Genomic DNA, 20,162 nt, shown 5'->3' on the forward strand with positions numbered 1-20,162 from the left:
TGTCTTCCAACATTAGACAATACCCCTGCCCGCCTATATGGATACGTGGGTGTTTTTCTCACATTCTTATTTCAGATTATTTTAGCATTTTTGCCATTATGGTTTTAATTCTAGAGACATGGACTAGAGGTGTGAACACATGGAGGTGTTCTTTCAGAGTGTTTCCAGAGAGCTTTTTCTTTTTTTAAAAAATCCCAAGGTTAAAAAAAAAATTAGTGGGCTGGGATGTGAACACACAATACTGTTTGGACATTTACTATAGGAAGCTACTCAAGAGGGAAACATAAAAATAATTCTGGCAGGCTGTGCTCATATACTTTTGAATTATAACCAATGCCTACATCCATGGGGACTAGAAACTTTGGCTACCATCCTCTACACATGGAACACAAAGCAGCTGATGCAGCTGCAGCGTAGCCCTACCCTCACCCACCATGTTGTATTCGTGGTATACATGGTACCAATGTTGCTCCAGATACCGTGTGACTTTGTCAGGCACTGGCTTTATGGCGAATGCCCCATCTGCCCCATAGGCACTACCTGATTTTCCACAGCTCCCCCTGGGCTTCAGCATGCTCAGTTCCAGAGCACTCCACTCCAGTTTTTGAAGTCAACAGCCTACCAGATTTGCAGCACTCCCAAAAGAAGGAGGCGACTGAAGAGTTATATATGGCAGCCACCCTGCAACCTAGCTTTTCTACATAGAATCATAGAATAGCAGAGTTGGAAGGGGCCTACAAGGCCAACGAGTCCAACCCCCTGCTCAATGCAGGAATCTACCCTAAAGCATCCCTGGCAGAGGGTTGTCCAGCTGCCTCTTGAAGGCCTCTAGGGTGGGAGAGGCCACAACCTCACCAGGCAACTGATTCCATTGTCGTACTACTCTAACAGTCAGGAAGTTTTTCCTGATGTCCAGCTGGAATCTGGCTTCAACTTGAGCCTGTTATTCCGTGTCCTGCACTCTGGGAGGATCGAGAAGAGATCCTGGCCTTCCTCTGTGTGACAACCTTTTAAGTATTTGAAGAGTGCTATCATGTCTCCCCTCCATCTTCTCTTCTCCAGGCTAAACATGCCCAGTTCTTTCAGTCTCTCTTCATAGGGCTTTGTTTCCAGACCCCTGATCATCCTGGTTGCCCTCCTCTGAATACGCTCCAGCTTGTCTGCATCTTTCTTGAATTGTGGAGCCCAGAACTGGACGCAAGACTCTAGATGAGGCCTAACCAGGGCCGGATAGAGAGGAACCAGTACCTCACGCGATTTGGAAGCTATACTTCTATTAATGCAGCCCAAAATAGCATTTGCCTTTCTTGCAGCCCTATCGCACTGTTGGCTCATATTCAGCTTGAGATCTACAACAATTCCAAGATCCTTCTCGTTTGTAGTATTGCTAAGCCAAGTATCCCCCATCTTGTAACTGTGCCTTTGGTTTCTATTTCCTAAATGTAGAAACCAAAGGCACAGTTACAAGATGGGGGATACTTGGCTCAGCATACTACAAACAAGAAGGATCTTGGAATTGTTGTAGATTGAAGCTGAATATCAGCCAACAGTGTGATATGGCTGCAAGAGTTGCATCCCTTGTCTGTAAACCTATGGCGCCTATGCCACTCAACTCTTTCCAGTAAAAATGCAAATGGTAAGTATGCAGCCCCCAAACAAGGCTCAATCTGCTGTCATTTTACTACAAGTTAAATAGTTCCATCAAGCAGAACCAGCTCATATTAAAATCAACTGCAGAACATTTCACTGTTTGTTTTGGACCTGTTACCACTCCAAGAAGATGAAAAATGGTTATAATTTCAGAAATACGATAGTTACAAATAAAATTGATGATCATAACAGCATATGCTGAGTTTTTAATTGACCCCAGATCTATATTTTGGCCTGGCTGAGAGTTCGCAGTTGTTTTAAATGTATATTGTCTTTGCTTGGTATTTATTTTTTAATGCTTTTATGGTTTTAAATTTTGCATACCAATTTTTAATGTTTAACATTTTAATCTTTGTAAACTGCCCAAAGAGCTTCGGCTATGGGGCAGTATATATTTGCAGTTAATAATAATTCTGAAATTATAACCACTTTCATCTTTTCATCTATATACTGTAGAATCATAGAATCATAGAATAGCAGAGTTGGAAGGGGCCTACAAGGCCATCGAGTCCAACCCCCTGCTCAATGCAGGAATCCATCCTAAAGCTTTGGATCTCTGTGCACAAAAAATTACCTCCCAGTGAGCTCTTGGAGTAGGTTGAAGTATAAACCTATTTATAAACAGCATTTTTACAGAAAAGCCAACTATGGCCCTTCCTACACCTAAGGGTTATCCCAGGAAAATGGAGGGATCATGCCTGCCTGCTCCCGGGATCCTCTGTGTGGCATTTGGATGCACAGGAACTATCCCGGGATGATCCTGGGATATAGGGCTGGTGCAGACGTGCCCTGTGTTAACCCTTTGACATTAGCTTTTATTGCTGTAAATTGGCCTGAAAGGTACAAGCTACTAATGGTATTACTGATCAAATGCTGATCCACATAATGCATATGAAAGAAACCTGAGAGCCCATCAGTTCTTCAGTGATCAGCAGTTGTAATTTCTCTAGTACAGATAAGCCTAAAAATGGAAACACTGAGCAAGAAGAAGGTAGCAAGGATAGTGAGCAAACTATTCACTACCAAGCATATGATTTATTCCAGTCTGGTTTCAAGAGACGCCACCTGTACGCCAAATTAGACAACAATTCACTACAAACATGCATCTCTTTTCACAATGATGTATGAGGCAAAACAGAGCCCCAATTCTTCTTCTTGTGTTTATATTTACTTTCCATTTGGGGGGCATTCTTTAGAGGGCAACCTAAATGTGCCTCTTATCTGAACCTTATTAGATCACAGCAGATGTCTCTCCTCTGAAAAAAAGAACCGAGTCCTTCTGGGCAACTTCTTTAACAAGGCAGTGAAGTGCCACTCATAGCTGTGCATTTATATAAACTATTTTATACTTGCATATCCCTTCTGCCTCGCTTTATATTGTAATGCTGGTTTTCTATGACGTTAACTGTGATTTTTGGCTAAAACCTACTTCAGGTTGCCTTAACAATAAACAAACAAAAGGACTTATTCTTATCCATCAAGGAAGATGGCAAAGTTTACAAAAAATTGAAGAGCACAATCTGGATTGCAATTTTATTAAACACTTATGAAAGTACAGCAGCGGAATGATATAACCCCCCCCCCAATTCCCTTCTCCCAAACACAAGTTCACAGTGAATAAAGCTTGTGTTTTTATACATGCTAATCGTGGAAGAAGTTTGGAAGATAAGAAAGAGGGAACATAGAGAAACACACACTAATAAAATCAAGTAGAATGACCGAGAAGACAATCTGTCAGCTTCAGCATAACAGATATCAAGTATTCATCATGCAATTAAAGAACTAGAATAGGTTTTGTAACAAAACAAAACAAAACGTGAAGTGCACTACTTTTCCATTCACTGTATTAGTTCAAAACTAATTCAAGAATTCAAAATCTCTGCAGAAACCCCTTTTAGAATGTGTACACTATATTGTAATATGGGAACCTTTATGATAAACCCAATGGAAGCCCTCTCAAAAGAAAAACTCACTCTGGAAATAGATTTTACCTGTTTGTAAATTAACTTTGGTCAAGGTGATAAAGGAAGCAGAAAAAAAGTCCATTTATTTTGCACTGACTTGTCCTTTTCTGACATTTCCTTCCATGTATTCAGTGAAGGTATGGCTCAACCCCCAATAGCCCTGCCCGCTCCATCCTGACACCCACCCATTTGGAAAAGCCTATGTGGGTACCTTCACCAAATGCATGATGGGAAAATGAGTAAAGCCAGCAGGCATGTCGATGATGGGGAAGCATTACTGGAAACTAATACACTGAATTCATGGAGGAAAACCTCTGAAAATGGCTTTTTCATTGCCGTAAGCCAAATTGGGACACAATTTTTGTCTGAGATGTGGGATTTTTATAAAATGAAATTGAATTACTTGCTCTTTTCCCCAAAATTCCTTTTATACTCTGAAGATGTAAAGAAATGCCAGTTATTCTACAATAAGCATTATCGTACAAAATCCAAGATTTTTCTCTAATTTGTGAGAAGGGGGGGGGGAGTCCATCACTCTTTGTTTTTTATTTCCCTCAAATACTTTTACAGTTGATTTTAGCAATACCATCTTTCTCACGAAGAGCGCTTTCCCATTTAAGAAAAATTAACTCTCAAATGACATCTACTTACATGAAAAACTGGGAACCATTGGTATGTTTCCCTCTGTTTGCCATTGACAAAAGGAATGCTCTATCATGTTTCAGAACAAAGTTTTCATCTGTTTCAAAAAAGAAAAGAAATTCAAGGTTAGACAGGTTTTTTTGAACTTACTTCAAAAAGCTCAATAACTAACAACGAAGAATTATCCAGCTGTTCAATTGGGAAACTTGAAAACTTAAGATAGCAAACTACAATAAGGATGGAGGCAGGTTTTATGCAATCAACGAATCAGTAACATCCATTAAAGAATACTTGACAGTTTTGATGTTAAGCGTTATAACAGCTTCACAATTTTTTTTAAAAAAACACCCAAATGATTTGTTATGAAGTTGCCTTTACTGCAGCTTTCCTCAGCTTAGTGCCTACCAGTTGTTTTGGACTTCAACTTCCATCAGCCCCAATCATCATGGCTAATAGGAATGCTGGAAGTTTTAGTCCAAAATATCTGGAGGGCATCAGGTTGGCACAGTCTGCTTTACTAAGTCACATCACTTCTTCATCTGGCCTATTTCTGTCCGCTCTGATAGGCAACTGCTCAAGATTTATCAGCCTTGCTCCTCAAAATCCTTTTCTCCAACCGGTGCTTGTATATGCAAATTATGTGCACTACCACTGAACTATGAAAAAAACACCATTTGTTCAACCCAATCCTACTAACTATGAAAAAGGGTGGGGGGAGGAGAACAAGGTGGTGTCTCACAGGATACTGTGTATAAAGTCAATAGGAAAAGACTACTTTGTGTGTCTGAAGATTAAGCCTCCTGCATTCTAGCAGTTAAATGAAGGCTCCCCTGTAGTAGTAATCAATTGACAATGGAGGAACGATAATCCCAGGCAGTAGTTTCCTCAGTAATCCAAAAATCACTGATTACCAGCATGCTAAAAAGCTAAATAGATACTGCAGAACTGGGGTCCTTTTCTTTAGAACCTATTTCAAGAACTTTATTTCAGGCAGAGAAAAAACATTTTGACACTAATTCTCTCACACACACATAATCCCCAAAGCCAGTAATCAACGTGCTTAGGCCCTATAGCACTATTTTTTCCACCGACTGCAAACAATATCGGTAAACAAAGGAGAAAGCCACACGTCCCCCTTTCAGCTTCAGTCTGAGTAGGTTAAAACATTTAAAGTAAAACGTTAGTTTGACGATAAGTATAGAGGTATTGAGCAAAACTAATTTTAGTCAAGGAAATAGTGTTCACATGTAAACAAAGTCATGACAATTATGGCTGAACTGTTTGACAGCAAAACTACAAATACACAGTACCAGAATATTTGTACTTACCCATCATAAAATCTTAGAGAAAAAGAACCAAAAAAACCTTTAGAATAAGGATTTGTCAACAGACTACTATTAAAAGCCGGTATCTGCTGACACCTGAGTGTCCTTAAAATATATATATATATATATTTAATCATGCACCCAACTAAAAAATAAATAATGAATACCAAACATACTCCATTCAACCACTTTCAGTACAAGGCTTGCAACCAATACTGCAACAAGAACTGTTCAGTATCTGTTCTAAAAGCAATCAATGGCTGATAATATGAAACTCTTGAAAGAGTTCATTCACAAGAATAAGCAAATAAAATACATAAATGTATTGCTCCATGAAAAGTACATGCTGAAATGTAGTTTGAGAATTCAATAGACATACAAACCTTGGAAGGGCAGGGATGGGGGAAGGGAAGAATGAAACTTTTCAGAAATAAGTATTTGGAATCTCAATTATTTTCTTGTTCAAAGAGAAGACCACCTTAGACCTTTCAAACTACCTTTAGGCTTCTCTCCAAGCTATATTTACCCAGCCACAAATTCATTATCAGTGGTCCATATATTTATTAGGAAGGGTGCAGGGGAACAGTTCGAATTTGTGTTGAGCTTTTGTCTCTTACCTTTTCATTTTGCAAAAGACCACATTCTCTATAAACAAAAGAATATGTTGACAGTTTTAGGCAGGAAGATAGGAGTTGTCATGAATCAAGTTGCCTAGCCTCCATGCTGAAGTCATGTTTAACCACTACATTAGCCGCAATAAATTTTGTCCATTAACACTAATATTACAATATATGTATTTAAAACTCATGCACATAAATATCCATGCAACGTTACTTTCATGCAAAGGTGATCTAAGTAGCCCTTCGTATTAAATGAATCAGGAATCAAAACTCTCAAAACTGAAGCAACAGATCAAGAACTATTAGATCTTACCTTTAAAATATCCTCCATAAATAGATTCACCTCCTTTTCCATTACCTAGTATTAAAAAACACATATATTAAACCTTGGCAGATGTATTTAAAAAACTAGAATTGTTCACATGATCTGTAGCTAGTGATAGATAAGTCACCGGGCATAGTAAGATTAAAAGGATACAGCCCTAATTCTGAATTGATTTATACAAGATACTTCATATCCAAGTGAAAAGTTTATTTAAATTTAAACAGCATAGTTTATCATTCACCCCCATGGTACAGTTCCACACAGCTTACAACTCTAAATGGATCACCCACTAAAGATGCTATTATTATTAAGTGTGCAAGGAACAAACCAGAAGGTTACTTTTCTCTTTTATTTCCTATTGCTCATCCTTTCTTCTTCCTGTTCTCTAAGGGGCTGAGGAAGTGGGGGAGGGAGGCATAGCAAAAGAAGAGAGTACACGTGTGAAGGTGACAGGTTTGTGTCAGCAGAAAATTTACAAGCGATTCTGAAACAGAACAGAGAAAGAAAGAAAAATGCCCGTCTTCAACATCACTTTCTCCTTCACAGCCTGCAGTTGCTCCCTATATGAATTCTGACTCCTTTTCTGGTCTATTGACTGTAAATAAAGGTTTGATTGAATTCTGACTTCAAGCAAACTCTCAACAGTTGTGGACGCTCAACTTACATTCCAAGTAAGCCTTCAGTGCAGGATAAAGGTAGGCATTTTGTAGCAGGTATGAAGAAAGCAAGAGTAACCAAGGTGCACATTAAATGAATAGAGGAGCAGTGGACATTCACACCCAAAGTCTGAACATATACTTTTCGAAGTGCCACTTAAGGGGACTTCACCTAACAAAAATCCTACACATCTCATCTGTGGGACCCTTCTGGCAGATTGTCACATGTAATGACCCTGTGTGTGCAATTTACTGGATGCATATGCAGCAGGTTACACGTATGTAGCATTGCTACATATGATAAGCTACACAAAGCAATTCAGTCAAATTATTATACGGAAGCAAGTTCCATGCAGGAATTTTACCACGTGTGAAGAAACCCTGGCTAAAATTCGCATGCATACAGATGCTGCGAAGGACATAACAGTTCCTTTAATTTCCAAGATAATTTCCAAATCTATTCATATGGTTGCCATATTTCTAATGTACCATTCATTAGAGAAGAAAAGTGGATAATTGAGTCACATTTCAAAACTACATAGTACTTCTCTAAAAAAATGTGGGAGAGGGCATTAAGAACAGATGGTGAGTAGGTTCAAGCATTTAATAAGGCAATGCATCAAAAAGCAGTTTTTAGTGGTTGCTCATATACAAGTGGGGAGCTATATGGGCGATTTGGGAATGCTTTTTTTAATGCAAAGCCCTTAATGACCCTGAACCTCTGGCAAAGGATGGGCTAAAATTTAAATGTTAAGAATAAGAATTAGAAGGTCTTCTAAATATTTGCTTTTAATATGAAGCTGTTAATTTAAAAAAAAAAAATCTTTTAATTACAACATAATTTCCTTGTTTAGTAGGAGAAAAATCCAATCTCTCTTAAACTGTACCTTCACTGAAGTCTCCACCTTGAATCATGAAGTTTTTAACCACACGGTGAAATGTTGAGCCTTTATAGCACAGCTTTTTTCCAGTTGTTTTCCCAATTCCCTTTTCACCTGCAGGAAGGAAACAAACCTCCAGGTTCAAAACCCCAAAGCCGTAATCTTGCTTCCAAGCTGAACAGAAATGCAGGGCGAGGCGTTTCCTCTCTTCCCAAAAGCTTGAACACTGCTGATGACGGGTGGCCAATTTGTTTAGTATTGATCACAAGATCATGTTTTGCTATCCCTCGGCAGATGTCATTTCTCTGCAGGGCACCCCCACCCCCTTGGAAAGAGCTTAGGAGAGTTCAAATAGGAATTAATCGCCTGCACTCAAGAGAGAGCTTATGTTCAAATGACTATAGGAGCTTCTATTTGGCTGTCCGCTTTGATTTTCAGCTAAGGATGTAGGCAGCGAAAGATAACACAAGAGTCCAAGCCTGCTCCTGATCTCCCTTTGGGGATTATCGGGGGGGGGGGAGCACAGCATCCCAAAAAAGCCCAGTGTCAAATGGAACCCTGCATAAACAATGTTTAGAGATTATCTTTACACGTTCTCCTCCAGCAAACTACAACAACAAACTACCTACTTCCACAGCCAATAGTCAATACGACCTGTGGCACATTCCTAAACTTAACAAAGATGCAAAAACTGAAAGCCATAGTAGTCTGCTTCCCCACACCCACATCCACAGAAAACCAAAGACTGTAATACCTCCAAGAGAGATTTACATGCTACCATCTCATAGATACAATTTATACTTTTGAAGGCAGGTCTGTGGACATTATATAACTCAAAATAAATTATGACCAAAGACACTTGCCAGTGGCAGGCATACTTTTTTTCTGATTAGCATACTAGTGGCATCCAATGGAAATCATAGTCAGGGACTTGTCTCTGATCTTCTAAGTGCATCCAAAGTTCAACTAAAATGTGTGAATGACTTGGGACTTATGAGGCCACACTAGAGATGTGAAGGCCTGGGACCTCCCCCCCCCCCACCCGGGGGTTCCCTCCCATTTCCCCCCACAAACAATTTTTGGATATCCCCTCCCCCCAAAAAAAACCATTGAAGAGCTTTGGATTATGAAGTATTTTTTTTTAGGAAACCCCCCCCCCGGTTCCCTCCCCCATTTCCCCCCACAAACGATTTTTTGATTCCACCCCCCCCCAAAAAAAAACACATTGAAGAGCTTAGGACTATGAAGTATTTTCTTTTATAATTTAAGAGAAAGTGTTTATAGATTGTCACCAAGCCTTTAGTACCCCCCAAAATGATTTCTAAAAACTGCAATAAGAACATTTTTATGGAAAGACTAGATGTAAAATGTCTGGAAAAAATGAAGCCATAGGGAGAATTTTTTTTAAAAAAAAAATCCTCTCTGTAAGATTCTCAGCAGAGTTATTTCTTTCATTCCTTATTAAAATGATTGATCTAAAGTATATTTTACTGATGGACATTTATGCTTAGGTTCCCAACACGTGAGTGGAATCATCATTGTGCATTCTTGACAGTAAATATTTGGTACATTAAATGTAAAAGTATAGTTTATTCCGACAGTAATTTCGAATTTACTGAGTTTACTTAATTTTTTTTTAATATATAATGTTAATTTTATGAGCAAACGAAGTTAGACATAGAATAGCTTTAGGGACAGAAAGGCTGTTTTATGTTCCCAAAGAAGCTCTACCCAACCTGGTGCCTGGACTACAATGTGCAGCATTCCTAATCATTGGCCATTCTGCCTAAGGGTGAGGGGAGATAAAGTCCAAAATATCTGGAGGACATCGGTTCTGGGAAGGCTGTCCTAAAGCAACAAAGTAAAAAGTGCTTAAAAAAAGTATTGCTTCATTTTCAATTTCCCTCCAAATTACTGTTTTTTTCCTTCATAAATGCCCAGATCTCTCTTCTACAACCCCCCACCCCCACCATGGCCTCAAAATATCTGGAAATTTTACATCTCTAGGCCACACATTACAAGAAAATAGTTAATTATTTTCAGCTATGACAAAACAAGTTACCTGTACATAGGCAGAGAAAGTTTTTGCAAGTCCTTGGACACACATCAGAGAAAAGTTGAAATATGATACGACCAACTGGAATAAGAATTAAAATATGGTTACTTTCCAGTTTAATAATATCTGGGCCAAACCAGTTATATTTTCTTAAGGATTATACTTCCATATATGTTCTCGTAGATAAACAAAAAGTATATATACACACACACACAGAGCTGCAAAAGCAGAGGACTTAATAGACATACAATCTGTCTCTTCTATAGCAAAAAGAAGGAAAATAGTACAGCCAGAGCAAACACAAGTGCTTGGTGGTCATTTCCCTCAGGTCATAGAATCATAGAATAGTAGAGTTGGAAGGGTCCTATAAGGCCATAGAGTCCAACCCCCTGCTCAATGCAGGAATCCACCCTAAAGCATCCCTGACAGAGGGTTGTCCAGCTGCCTCTTGAAGGCCTCCAGTGTGGGAGAGCCCACAACCTCCCTAGGTAACTGGTTCCATTGTAGTACTGCTCTAACAGTAAGGAAGTTTTTCCTGATGTCCAGCCGGAATCTGGCTTCCTTTAACTTGAGCCTGTTATTCCGTGTCCTGCACTATGGGAGGATCGAGAAGAGATCCTGGCCCTCCTCTGTGTGACAACCTTTTAAGTATTTGAAGAGTGCTCTCATGTCTCCCCTCAACCTTCTCTTCTCCAGGCTAAACATGCCCAGTTCTTTCAGTCTCTCTTCATAGGGCTTTGTTTCCAGACCCCTGATCATCCTGGTTGCCCGTCAGCTTGTCTGCATCCTTCTTGAAGTGTGGTGACCAGAACTGGACGCAATACTCTAGATGAGGCCTAACCAGGGCCGAATAGAGAGGAACAAGTTCCTCACACGATTTGGAAGCTATATTTCTATTAATGCAGCCCAAAATAGCATTTGCTTTTTTTGCAGCCACATCATACTGTTGGCTCATATTCAGCTTGTGATCTACAACAATTCCAAGAACCTTCTCGTTTGTAGTATTGCTGAGCCAAGTATCCCCCATCTTGTAACTGTGCATTTGGTTTCTATTTCCTAGATGTAGAACTTGGCATTTATCCCTATTAAATTTCATTCTGTTGCTTTCAGCCCAGTGCTCCAGCCTATCAAGATCACTTTGAAGTTTGTTTCTGTCTTCCAGGGTATTAGCTATCCCACCCAATTTTGTGTCATCTGCAAATTTGATAAGCGTTCCCTACACCTCCTTGTCCAAATCATTAATAAAAATGTTGAAGAGCACTGGGCCCAGCACTGAGCCCTGTGGTACCCCACTCATTACCTCCCCACAGTTTGAAAAGGTACCATGACTACTGTGTAAAAAAAGACTAGGCAAGTCCGTTATGCACAGCCTACCACATCCTTTGAGTGAAGCCAAGCTAAGAAACAGGAGGATTAGAGGCTCCACATCTGCTGTTGCCCTTCTTTGCTGCACCCTCTATAAATTCTTTTGTCCCTGTCAATAAGCAGCTCGGCATTAAAAAGGAAGATGAGGAGTCCAAACCTCTTATCATGACCCTATAATCAAACTTTAGGTAGAACAGTGAGGGGTGAGTAAGATTACTGCTGCTGTACTCAACAGCAGTCAATAGCTAACACTCATTCTATATTTTTGTCTGTTCCCAGCTCTGCAAATTCCTGGCAGCTGAGAGAGAAGATTGTAAAAGCATTTTCATGAGTGACAGCAAGGAAGATTTATAATCTGAAACGTTTACCATTTAAAGCCCTAAACGGCTTGGGGCCAGGTTATCTGAAGGAACGCCTCCTCCCATATGTACCTGCCCGGACCCTAAGGTCATCCTCAGGGGTCCTCCTCCATGAGCCCCTGCCAAAGGAAGTGAGGCAGGTGGCTACCAGGAGGAGGGCCTTCTCCGCTGTGGCACCCCGGCTGTGGAATGAGCTCCCTAAGGAGGTTCGCCTGGCACCTACGCTACCGTATTTCTTCGATTGTAAGACACCATCGATTGTAAGATGCACACTAATTTCAGTACCACCAACAGAAAAAAAAAACCCTAAGACACACCCACGATTCTAAGATGCACCCCATTTTTAGAGATGTTTATACGGGGAAAAAAAATATGTCTTAGAATCGAAGAAATAGGGTATATTCTTTTAGACACCAGGTGAAGACCTTTTTATTCTCCCAGTATTTTAACAGTCTATAAATTAATTTTAACCTTGCTGTTTTAAATTTGTATTTTAAATTTGTATTTTTGCATTGCTGCTGTTTTTATCTTGGCCGTGCTTTTATATTGTATTTTATATTACGGTTTTATACTGTTGTTTGTTTTGAGTTGTCTTAATTTTGTGAACAGCCCAGAGAGCTTCGGCTATTGGGCGGTATAGAAATGCAATAAATAAATAAAATAAATAAAATAAATACTGTGATGCCACATGACTGATTTCAGAGAGGACCTTTATAACTTATTTGAAACAGTTCTTATAACCTTTTTATTTTATTTTTTTAAAAAGGAATATAAAACACCTAAATCTCGGTACGTTCCACACTTTTAGGACAGTCTCAGAACTGTAATCTGTAGAATGACTGTTAAGCACTTATGGTTTTCCAAGAAAACCTCTAACGTCACTTCAACAATTCTGAAATCCAAATCCTTGTGCACTGTGCCACAACCCTCAGCCACTTTATTAAAGCCATAACAGCCACTTGCCAGAAGTCTGAGAACACACCGGTTTAGATGTAATCTAAACTTGCATTTTCTTACAACAATACACAGGTGTCTCAAGATACTTTTACGAAGGCCGCAATTCTATGCACACTTACCTTATTGAATTTAATAGGCCTTGCTTCCTGAATGAGAAACTACTCTAAAAACACCTCTAATTTGGGGGTATTTTACATGCAAACAAAATCCACTTTTCTATTGTAGGGAATTCCAGAGGGAGGGGAGATAGATAATCTTATTTCAAAACTGCTCCTTTCCCTTCTGACTTGACAATGCACTTCATTAAAGCTCTCTTCACCTCTAAATGCTTTTTGCTCTTCAGCCAAGATACTTCCTTTTTTATTAGTCTTACAAAAACAGACACTGTACTATTAATAACCTACTGAAATGCAAAGCACAGTGCAAATTTCTTTTCCCTGTCAGCTCTTTATTAAACAACCGAACGTGAAGAACTGTATACCTGAAAGCATTTTTAAAAGGGGGGCTCTAAAAGAAACATTAAAGTGCCAGGAAGTTCATGCCAAAGAAGAACTTCTAGGAAAAGGTTCAAGGCAATCCTACCCATGGCTTAAGATTTTCAGAGGAAGCTCTTCTGCCAGAAACATTATGCATTTACAAGAGAGAGAAACTTCCCTGTGGTGGTCTCCTGACTTTGGAATGTCTTTCCAAGGAAGATGTAACTGGTGTCTGCTTTGATTTTAGCACCAAATCAAAACATTCCTATTCGCTCAGGACATTTTAAATAGTTTGGTGGTGCAGGTATGATTTGTTTGTCGGTTTGCTGAATAATTTTTAAACCTGCTATCTTGTAATTTCGTTACTGTTACCATTCTGTATTTGTTTTCATAATTTCATGTACACCACCCTGGGGTTCCTTTTGGATGAAGAGCAGCTTATAAATCTAAATACATAAATAAATAAGGATCCCCTTAGCCGTATTTCTGTGTTGTCTCAATCAGGCCAGGGGACAATATGTAACTGCAGAGGAAAACGACTATTTAAACACAAAAAAGCTTGAATACTTCTAGATGCTCAAAACAATCAAGTCTGATATTTCCATAAGGCATTAAGTATGCTTTACTCAAATTGGAGTGTCTTGGGTTAGACCTATGAGCTAGACTGAAACACACTGAGACCCAAATTTTAGACTTCCACACCAGCTGATTATTTTATCCCACCAAAGCAGCCCATCCAGGCTCTTGGGTCAATTTAAAATTATAAACAGTCTGTAATGCTCACTAAAATTATCACAATAAAACATACAAAATAAAAACATGTCTGTTTTAACAGAAAGTTCTTGATACAAGAATAAGGTCTGGATCACACATCACAACAATCCATGGTTTGTCAAAGTATGGGTGAATGAAAAGGAAGCGAGAGTGTTGACTCCTGGCTACTCCTTTTTTTTTTTAGATTTTTTATTTTCTACAATACTTAAACATACACAATAACAATTAAAAAACAACAACACACTACATAAATGTTGAATAAATGTTGAATACATAATATCTTATCTGAGTAACATAATCAAACTTAACATAGAAGTGCACCCCCCACCTCGGGATCTCATTCCTGATTCCAAAATCTCATACTTTCTTCTGCTGGTTTCCCACTTCCCTTAGAAAACACAAATATTAGGAACTGTTTCCAAATTCCTTCAAAATCATTTGTTTTAGCTATACCTCTTCTCCATTTAATATTACATGTCAATTTATCATTAATGGCTATATCCCATACTTCTTTGTACCATTCTTCAATAGAATATTCCCCTTGAATCTTCCAGTTCCTAGCTACCATCAATCTTGCTGCGGTCAGCAAAATCGTTATCAGTTCCTTAATTTCTTTTTTACATTTTAAATCTTCAAATAGTGACAGTAATGCAACTTTTGGTGTTTGTTCTATCTTCATTCCCACAATTTCTTCAATCTCCAAAAACACCATCTTCCAAAATTTTTGTACATAGTTGCATTCCCACCACATATGTAAATACGTTCCTTTTCCCCCACATCCTCTCCAACAGTTTGCTGATTGCTGATTATTTATCTTGTTTAATCTAACCGGAGTTAGGTACCACCTCCATATATTTTTAAAATAATTCTCTTTTATTCTCACTGACATACTTCTCAACACTCTTTGTTTCCACAGTCCCTCCCAGCTCTGTCACCCTATTTGTACTTTCAAATCTGTCTCCCATACCATTTTTCCTGAGCTATCCATTAGCCCCTTTTCTAACAATATTTTATATATTTCGCTCATTAACCCTTTTAAGACTATACTTCCTCCTTTACCTTTTTCCTTATTTACTATTAACTCTTCAAACTTCGTCATTTCTCTACAAACTCTATTTTCTTTAATCCACTTTTTATTCCACTGTTCTAATTGCCTAAACTCTAACCAAGATAATTTTTTCTCCTTTAACAACTCTTCCATATCTTCTCTTGTATTTATATCTCTTAACCAATCCTTTAATTTCATTTTATTTTTCTCTTTTAATATTTTACTTAATCTACCCTTCAGTTCCTCTGGGAAATTCTTTAACATTATTACCGGTGACAAGGGAGAGTTGCTCGGAAGCAGCTTCCCTTTAAATTTACTCCAAATTTCCCATTGAAATCTCAGGAGTGGATTATCTATACTTTCAACCCACTTTCTCCCTCCTTCCTTAAAAAAAACAAACTCATCTCTACATTACATGTAGTTTTATCCTCCATCCAATCTAAATCTCCTACTCCTATAATTGCTTCTACAATATGTCTTAACCTATTTGCTGCATAGTATAATTTTATATTTGGGAGACCCAATCCTCCCTTTTTTTGGCTTAAATACCATTTATTCTTATTTACCCTCACTTTCTTATCTCCGTTACAATATTTGTTAATAATATTTTGCCAACTTTTTATCTCAGCTTCTGAAATTTTTATTGGTAACATCCTAAACACAAAATTTATCTTAGCTAAAATCTTCATTTTTATTAATGCTATTCTTCCAAACCAAGATAGATTTAATCTTTTATATTTTCCCAATTTTTCTAATACCTCTTTTTTTAACCTCATTAAATTCTCCTTTTCTAAATTATAAGTTTTTTGTAATTTTAATTCCCAAATATCTAATCTGTTCCTTAACTCTCATTTCTATTCCCTTACGTTCCCATTCCTTTTCTTCCTTCTTAGTATAATTAAACAAAATCATCTCTGATTTGGACCAATTTATTCTTAATCCTGTAACTTCTTCAAATTCTCTCAATTGTTGTTTAATTCTATCTATTTTTCTTATTGGATTCTTAATAGTCAGTAGGGTATCATCCGCAAACATGTTCAATTTTATTTCCCTTACATCTCCAATTCCTTCTATCTCTCCATCATCTCTTATTGCATTCGCCAATACTTCCATAACCATTACAAACAGGACCGGCGAGAGCGGACATCCTTGTCTTGTACCTCTGGCTAGTCGTATTTTTTCAGTGAGTCCATCGTTTACCACCACTACAGCTGTATTTTGGGAATATAACTGTTCTATTATAGTTTTAAATTTATTTCCAAATCCCATTTTATCTAAAATAATCTTTAATGTCTGCCAGCTCACACAATCAAAAGCCTTAAAACTATCCAATGCCAAAATTCCTGCCTTAATCTTTGATTTTTTTTATCGCATGTATTACATTTAAAACTCTTCCCACTAAACTATGCATCTGCCTGCCCGCCACAAATCCACATTGATCTTCTCCTATATATTCTGATATAAATTTATTTAACCGTTTAGCCAAAATAGATGAAAAATTTTTAGCATCCTGATTTATTAATGAAATAGGTCTATATGAATCGGGGATTGTGAAATCTTTATCTGGTTTTGGAATTAATATTATCAATGAATGTTCCCATGATTCTGGTATCTTCTCTCCTAATAATATAGTGTTATAAAGTTTCAATAATTTCAGAATTAATAACTCCTTAAAAACTTTATAATATTCTGGTCCTAAGCCATCTGCTCCTGGTGATTTACCCACTTTCAAATTATCAATTACATCTTCAACTTCTCTTTGAGTTATTACCTTCGCTCCTGGCCACTCCTGCTGAGCCAAACAAACCAGAGAAACTCTGTCCACAGATTGTCTGTGATGTCTGAACCCAGAATTACGGGTTACAAAAATGCATCGACCCTCCCCCAACAACCCACAATTCTGGGTTTGGATATCAAAGACAACAACCCAGGGACTGAGTGTGCAGAACTCAACCTGGTAAATCATTGATTAACCCACAATAAGCTGCCATTACATGTGAAATGGGTCATACTCTTTGCGGCAGGGTCTTGCTATTTACTGTTTTACTCTGTACAGCACCATGTACACTGATGGTGCTATATAAATAAATAATAATAATAATAATGATTAGCATGCCTCATGTCAACTTGTATTATTTGCTTATCCTATCACACAGGTGAGTGGTATTCAGTAAAACTCCCAATTATACACACACATACCCTCCATTACAGTAAGAATCCCTAACATATACATGCTAGAATCTATCCCATCCAGCCTTCTCTAAACCGAATCATTCCTTGCCTGGAAATATGTTTATTTTTCCTGCACAAAGCTCTCATCTCGCAGAGATAACATACACGCTTTTATTACACCACCAATTCTCAGTTTATTTGTTGATACTACAAAGACGTAAGACACCACATATGCACATTGCAACGATTTCGAACATAAACACGCTGTACCGCAGAGAAGAGATAATCCCACAATAGCATAAAATATAGCAGCTATATACTTAACATCTATTCTAAGGGAACATGCTGGCTGCAAGTACTTCTGCTTCAAGGCTTGACTTAATGCAAGCAGTGGATCAACACCTTTTCAATAAACCAACAGTAGTCTCATAAAGCCCCCATGTCTTACCTGGCTCTCGATTGATTTCTATATCAAAGAAGCACTGTGGACGATCCTGTGCCCCCATGACAGCAGGAAGCCCTTAGCGCCTCTCCTCACCACCTTGAGAAAAAGAGAAGCACTTCAGCGTTCAACTCTAGATTCAACACAGGATTCAATACAGCAGTTCCACACTAGATGCAGCTTACAGAAACAGAAGGCAATTTATTGTGGCATAGATGCCAGCCTAACCAAGTGATCCCTGCCAACAAAAAGAGTAGCGTGTCATAGCTGGAAACAACCCTCCACCCACACAAGAAAGTAGCCAATGACAATCGGTAGCATGTTTCCCGTGAGTCTAGCAGAAATTAAAACATCTATTTAGACTTAGGATCTCGTGCCAGAAAATTGTGGAGAAAGAACACAGGGGCAGGATATACTAAAACTGAAGCCATTCTGAACTTAATTTTCTAGGCAATGAAGAATTGAACATGGGATAGATAGTCCCTACTCATTGGATGTATGGGATATGGATTCCACCCCGCTCTTTAGAAGAAGTGGGGGAAAAAGGGACCTGCCAATATTAGCACTATAGCACAGCAGGCTTCAGAACAACGGGCTTCATTCAGCTCACATCTTTTCACAACTGTGAAGGAACATCATGCACCCAAACCCCTTCAAGAATTTTAGGAGGCGAGTTGCAGATCCTAGTCTTATGACTTCTATCATTTGCTAGCAGGAAAGTGTGAACACTGCACCCTCAACTTGGTACTTGCGTGTGTAGAGGAGTTCATGAGACAAAGCTAAAATCTTTCCTGATCAATCTAAACTTAGAGAGAACAACAGGAGCTATAAACCTCAATTTATTGGAAATCCTAAAGAGAAATCCTCTCTAGCTCATCAAGATACTGCCACTATTTTACAGCTGAAGCCCAATTTCAAGAGAAATTATTTATTTATTTATTACGTTTCTATACCGCCCAATAGCCGGAGCTTCACTGGGATTCAAGAGACCCTGGTTCTAGACCCCACTCAGCCATGAAATTTAAGCATTATTTTTGAAAGACACCTTGAGAGCCTTCTATGGCTAAAAGTTGGGATAAAAGTGCAGCAACAACAACAACAATAATAATAATAATATAAAAAAATGAAACTCATTGGGTAACTTTGGATCAGTTACTGACCTACAGCCTAACCTAATTTACAGGGTTGTGAGAATAAAATAGATTATGTAATCCACCTTAAGTTCCTGGTAGGAAAAATGGTGGGATAGAAGTATAATAAATAGTAATAAATTTACCAAAACAAGCATGTTATTTATAGGGGTGGAACTGGGAAGGATTCACTATTGGGTATATTGTAAACTATTAGGTATGTCATAATCCCTTTAAAGGACTGAATTGTTTTCTGCACGTAACAAGCCAAGACGTCTCAATTCCAACTCCACACCCATAAGGAAGAAACAGGGTTTGAGATATAATCAAGACACAACACTTTCCCCATAGGAAACAGTTATAATAAAGCTAATCTCTGTACAAAGCCGAAGCCCAAATCCCAGACAAGCCTGTGCAGCTAGGCAAGAAGTGTCTTTTCTCTTTCGCTCCCTTTTTAAAAAATAAATAAATGAAATAAATCTGAAAGCAAGGGAATAACAATCACAGCTCCCCGCCCACCAAAACGAAAAGTTTTACACCTAGGTTGATAACCCTATGCTGTTGTTTATCTTGAAACTCCAGTCTTCAGTTCCGGCTCTGATGAAACTGATTGAACACTTTGGGTTTATTTATATTTGGACTATTCAATTAATGGGTCAGAGTCAGAAATAACGCCGATTGGAGACAGGGGTACATTCAGGGTACATTTGGGTTGGATCCAAAGGGAGAGGCGGGTAAGAAATAAATATATTGTTGTTGTTATTATTATTATTATTATAACAGTCGATATTATTATAACAGTCTATCTTAACAGTCTATAAATAAATTTTAACTTGGTGTTTTAAATTTGTAATTTTGCATTGCTGCTGTTTTTATCTGGTTGAGCTTTTTATATTGTATTTTGTATTGTGGTTTTATACTGTTGTTTTGTACTTCGGATGTTTTTAATTTTTGTGAACCGCCCAGAGAGCCCCAGCTATTGGGCGGCATAGAAATGTAATAAATAAATAAATAAATAAATATCCTCCGGGGTTATGAGCCGAGTGGCAGCTTCGTCGGCGCCCTGATGCCGTGACTTATTTGGGAATGAATTACTCCTAGCGACGTATCTCAAGTAATTAAGTTAAATCAAGGCGACTGGAGGTTTTTTCGCGGCGGGGGGGGGGGGGGCGGGACGGAGGGCCCGAGGCCAAAGCGCGGCGGTGTCCGGAGGGGTCTTGGGCAGCCCAGGGGGAACCGGGGCCCGGCAGCACAAGGGTCTCCGCCGCCCCCTTTCCCGCCCCCAACCTTTGCCCCCTCACGGCTCCGGCCAACAGGAGC

The 20,162-nt window shown here is 38.6% G+C and overlaps 2 protein-coding genes across 4 annotated transcripts in view; one reads left to right on the plus strand and one right to left on the minus strand.

Annotated features, from left to right (window-relative positions):
• Positions 1–17,811, minus strand: part of NKTR (natural killer cell triggering receptor) — a 43,089-nt gene extending 25,278 nt beyond the window's left edge. For 2 of the 3 annotated variants that reach the window (XM_063122958.1, XM_063122950.1), the window contains exons 1-5: positions 17,719–17,811; positions 10,126–10,200; positions 8,070–8,177; positions 6,515–6,559; positions 4,266–4,353 (exon numbers count right to left, since the gene is read on the minus strand). In XM_063122958.1, the coding sequence (XP_062979028.1) occupies positions 4,266–4,353; positions 6,515–6,559; positions 8,070–8,177; positions 10,126–10,200; positions 17,719–17,776 (374 nt within the window). In that variant the 5' untranslated portion in view covers positions 17,777–17,811. Of the gene's footprint in view, positions 1–4,265; positions 4,354–6,198; positions 6,227–6,514; positions 6,560–8,069; positions 8,178–10,125; positions 10,201–17,718 lie in introns of those variants that run through there. The other variant, XM_063122968.1, reaches the window with a different exon arrangement.
• HHATL (hedgehog acyltransferase like) overlaps positions 1–20,162 on the plus strand; it is a 203,557-nt gene that overhangs the window by 146,300 nt on the left and 37,095 nt on the right. The window lies entirely within an intron of this gene.

Source organism: Elgaria multicarinata, chromosome 1, assembly GCF_023053635.1.
Source record: "Elgaria multicarinata webbii isolate HBS135686 ecotype San Diego chromosome 1, rElgMul1.1.pri, whole genome shotgun sequence".
NCBI classification, from domain to species: Eukaryota; Metazoa; Chordata; class Lepidosauria; order Squamata; family Anguidae; genus Elgaria; species Elgaria multicarinata.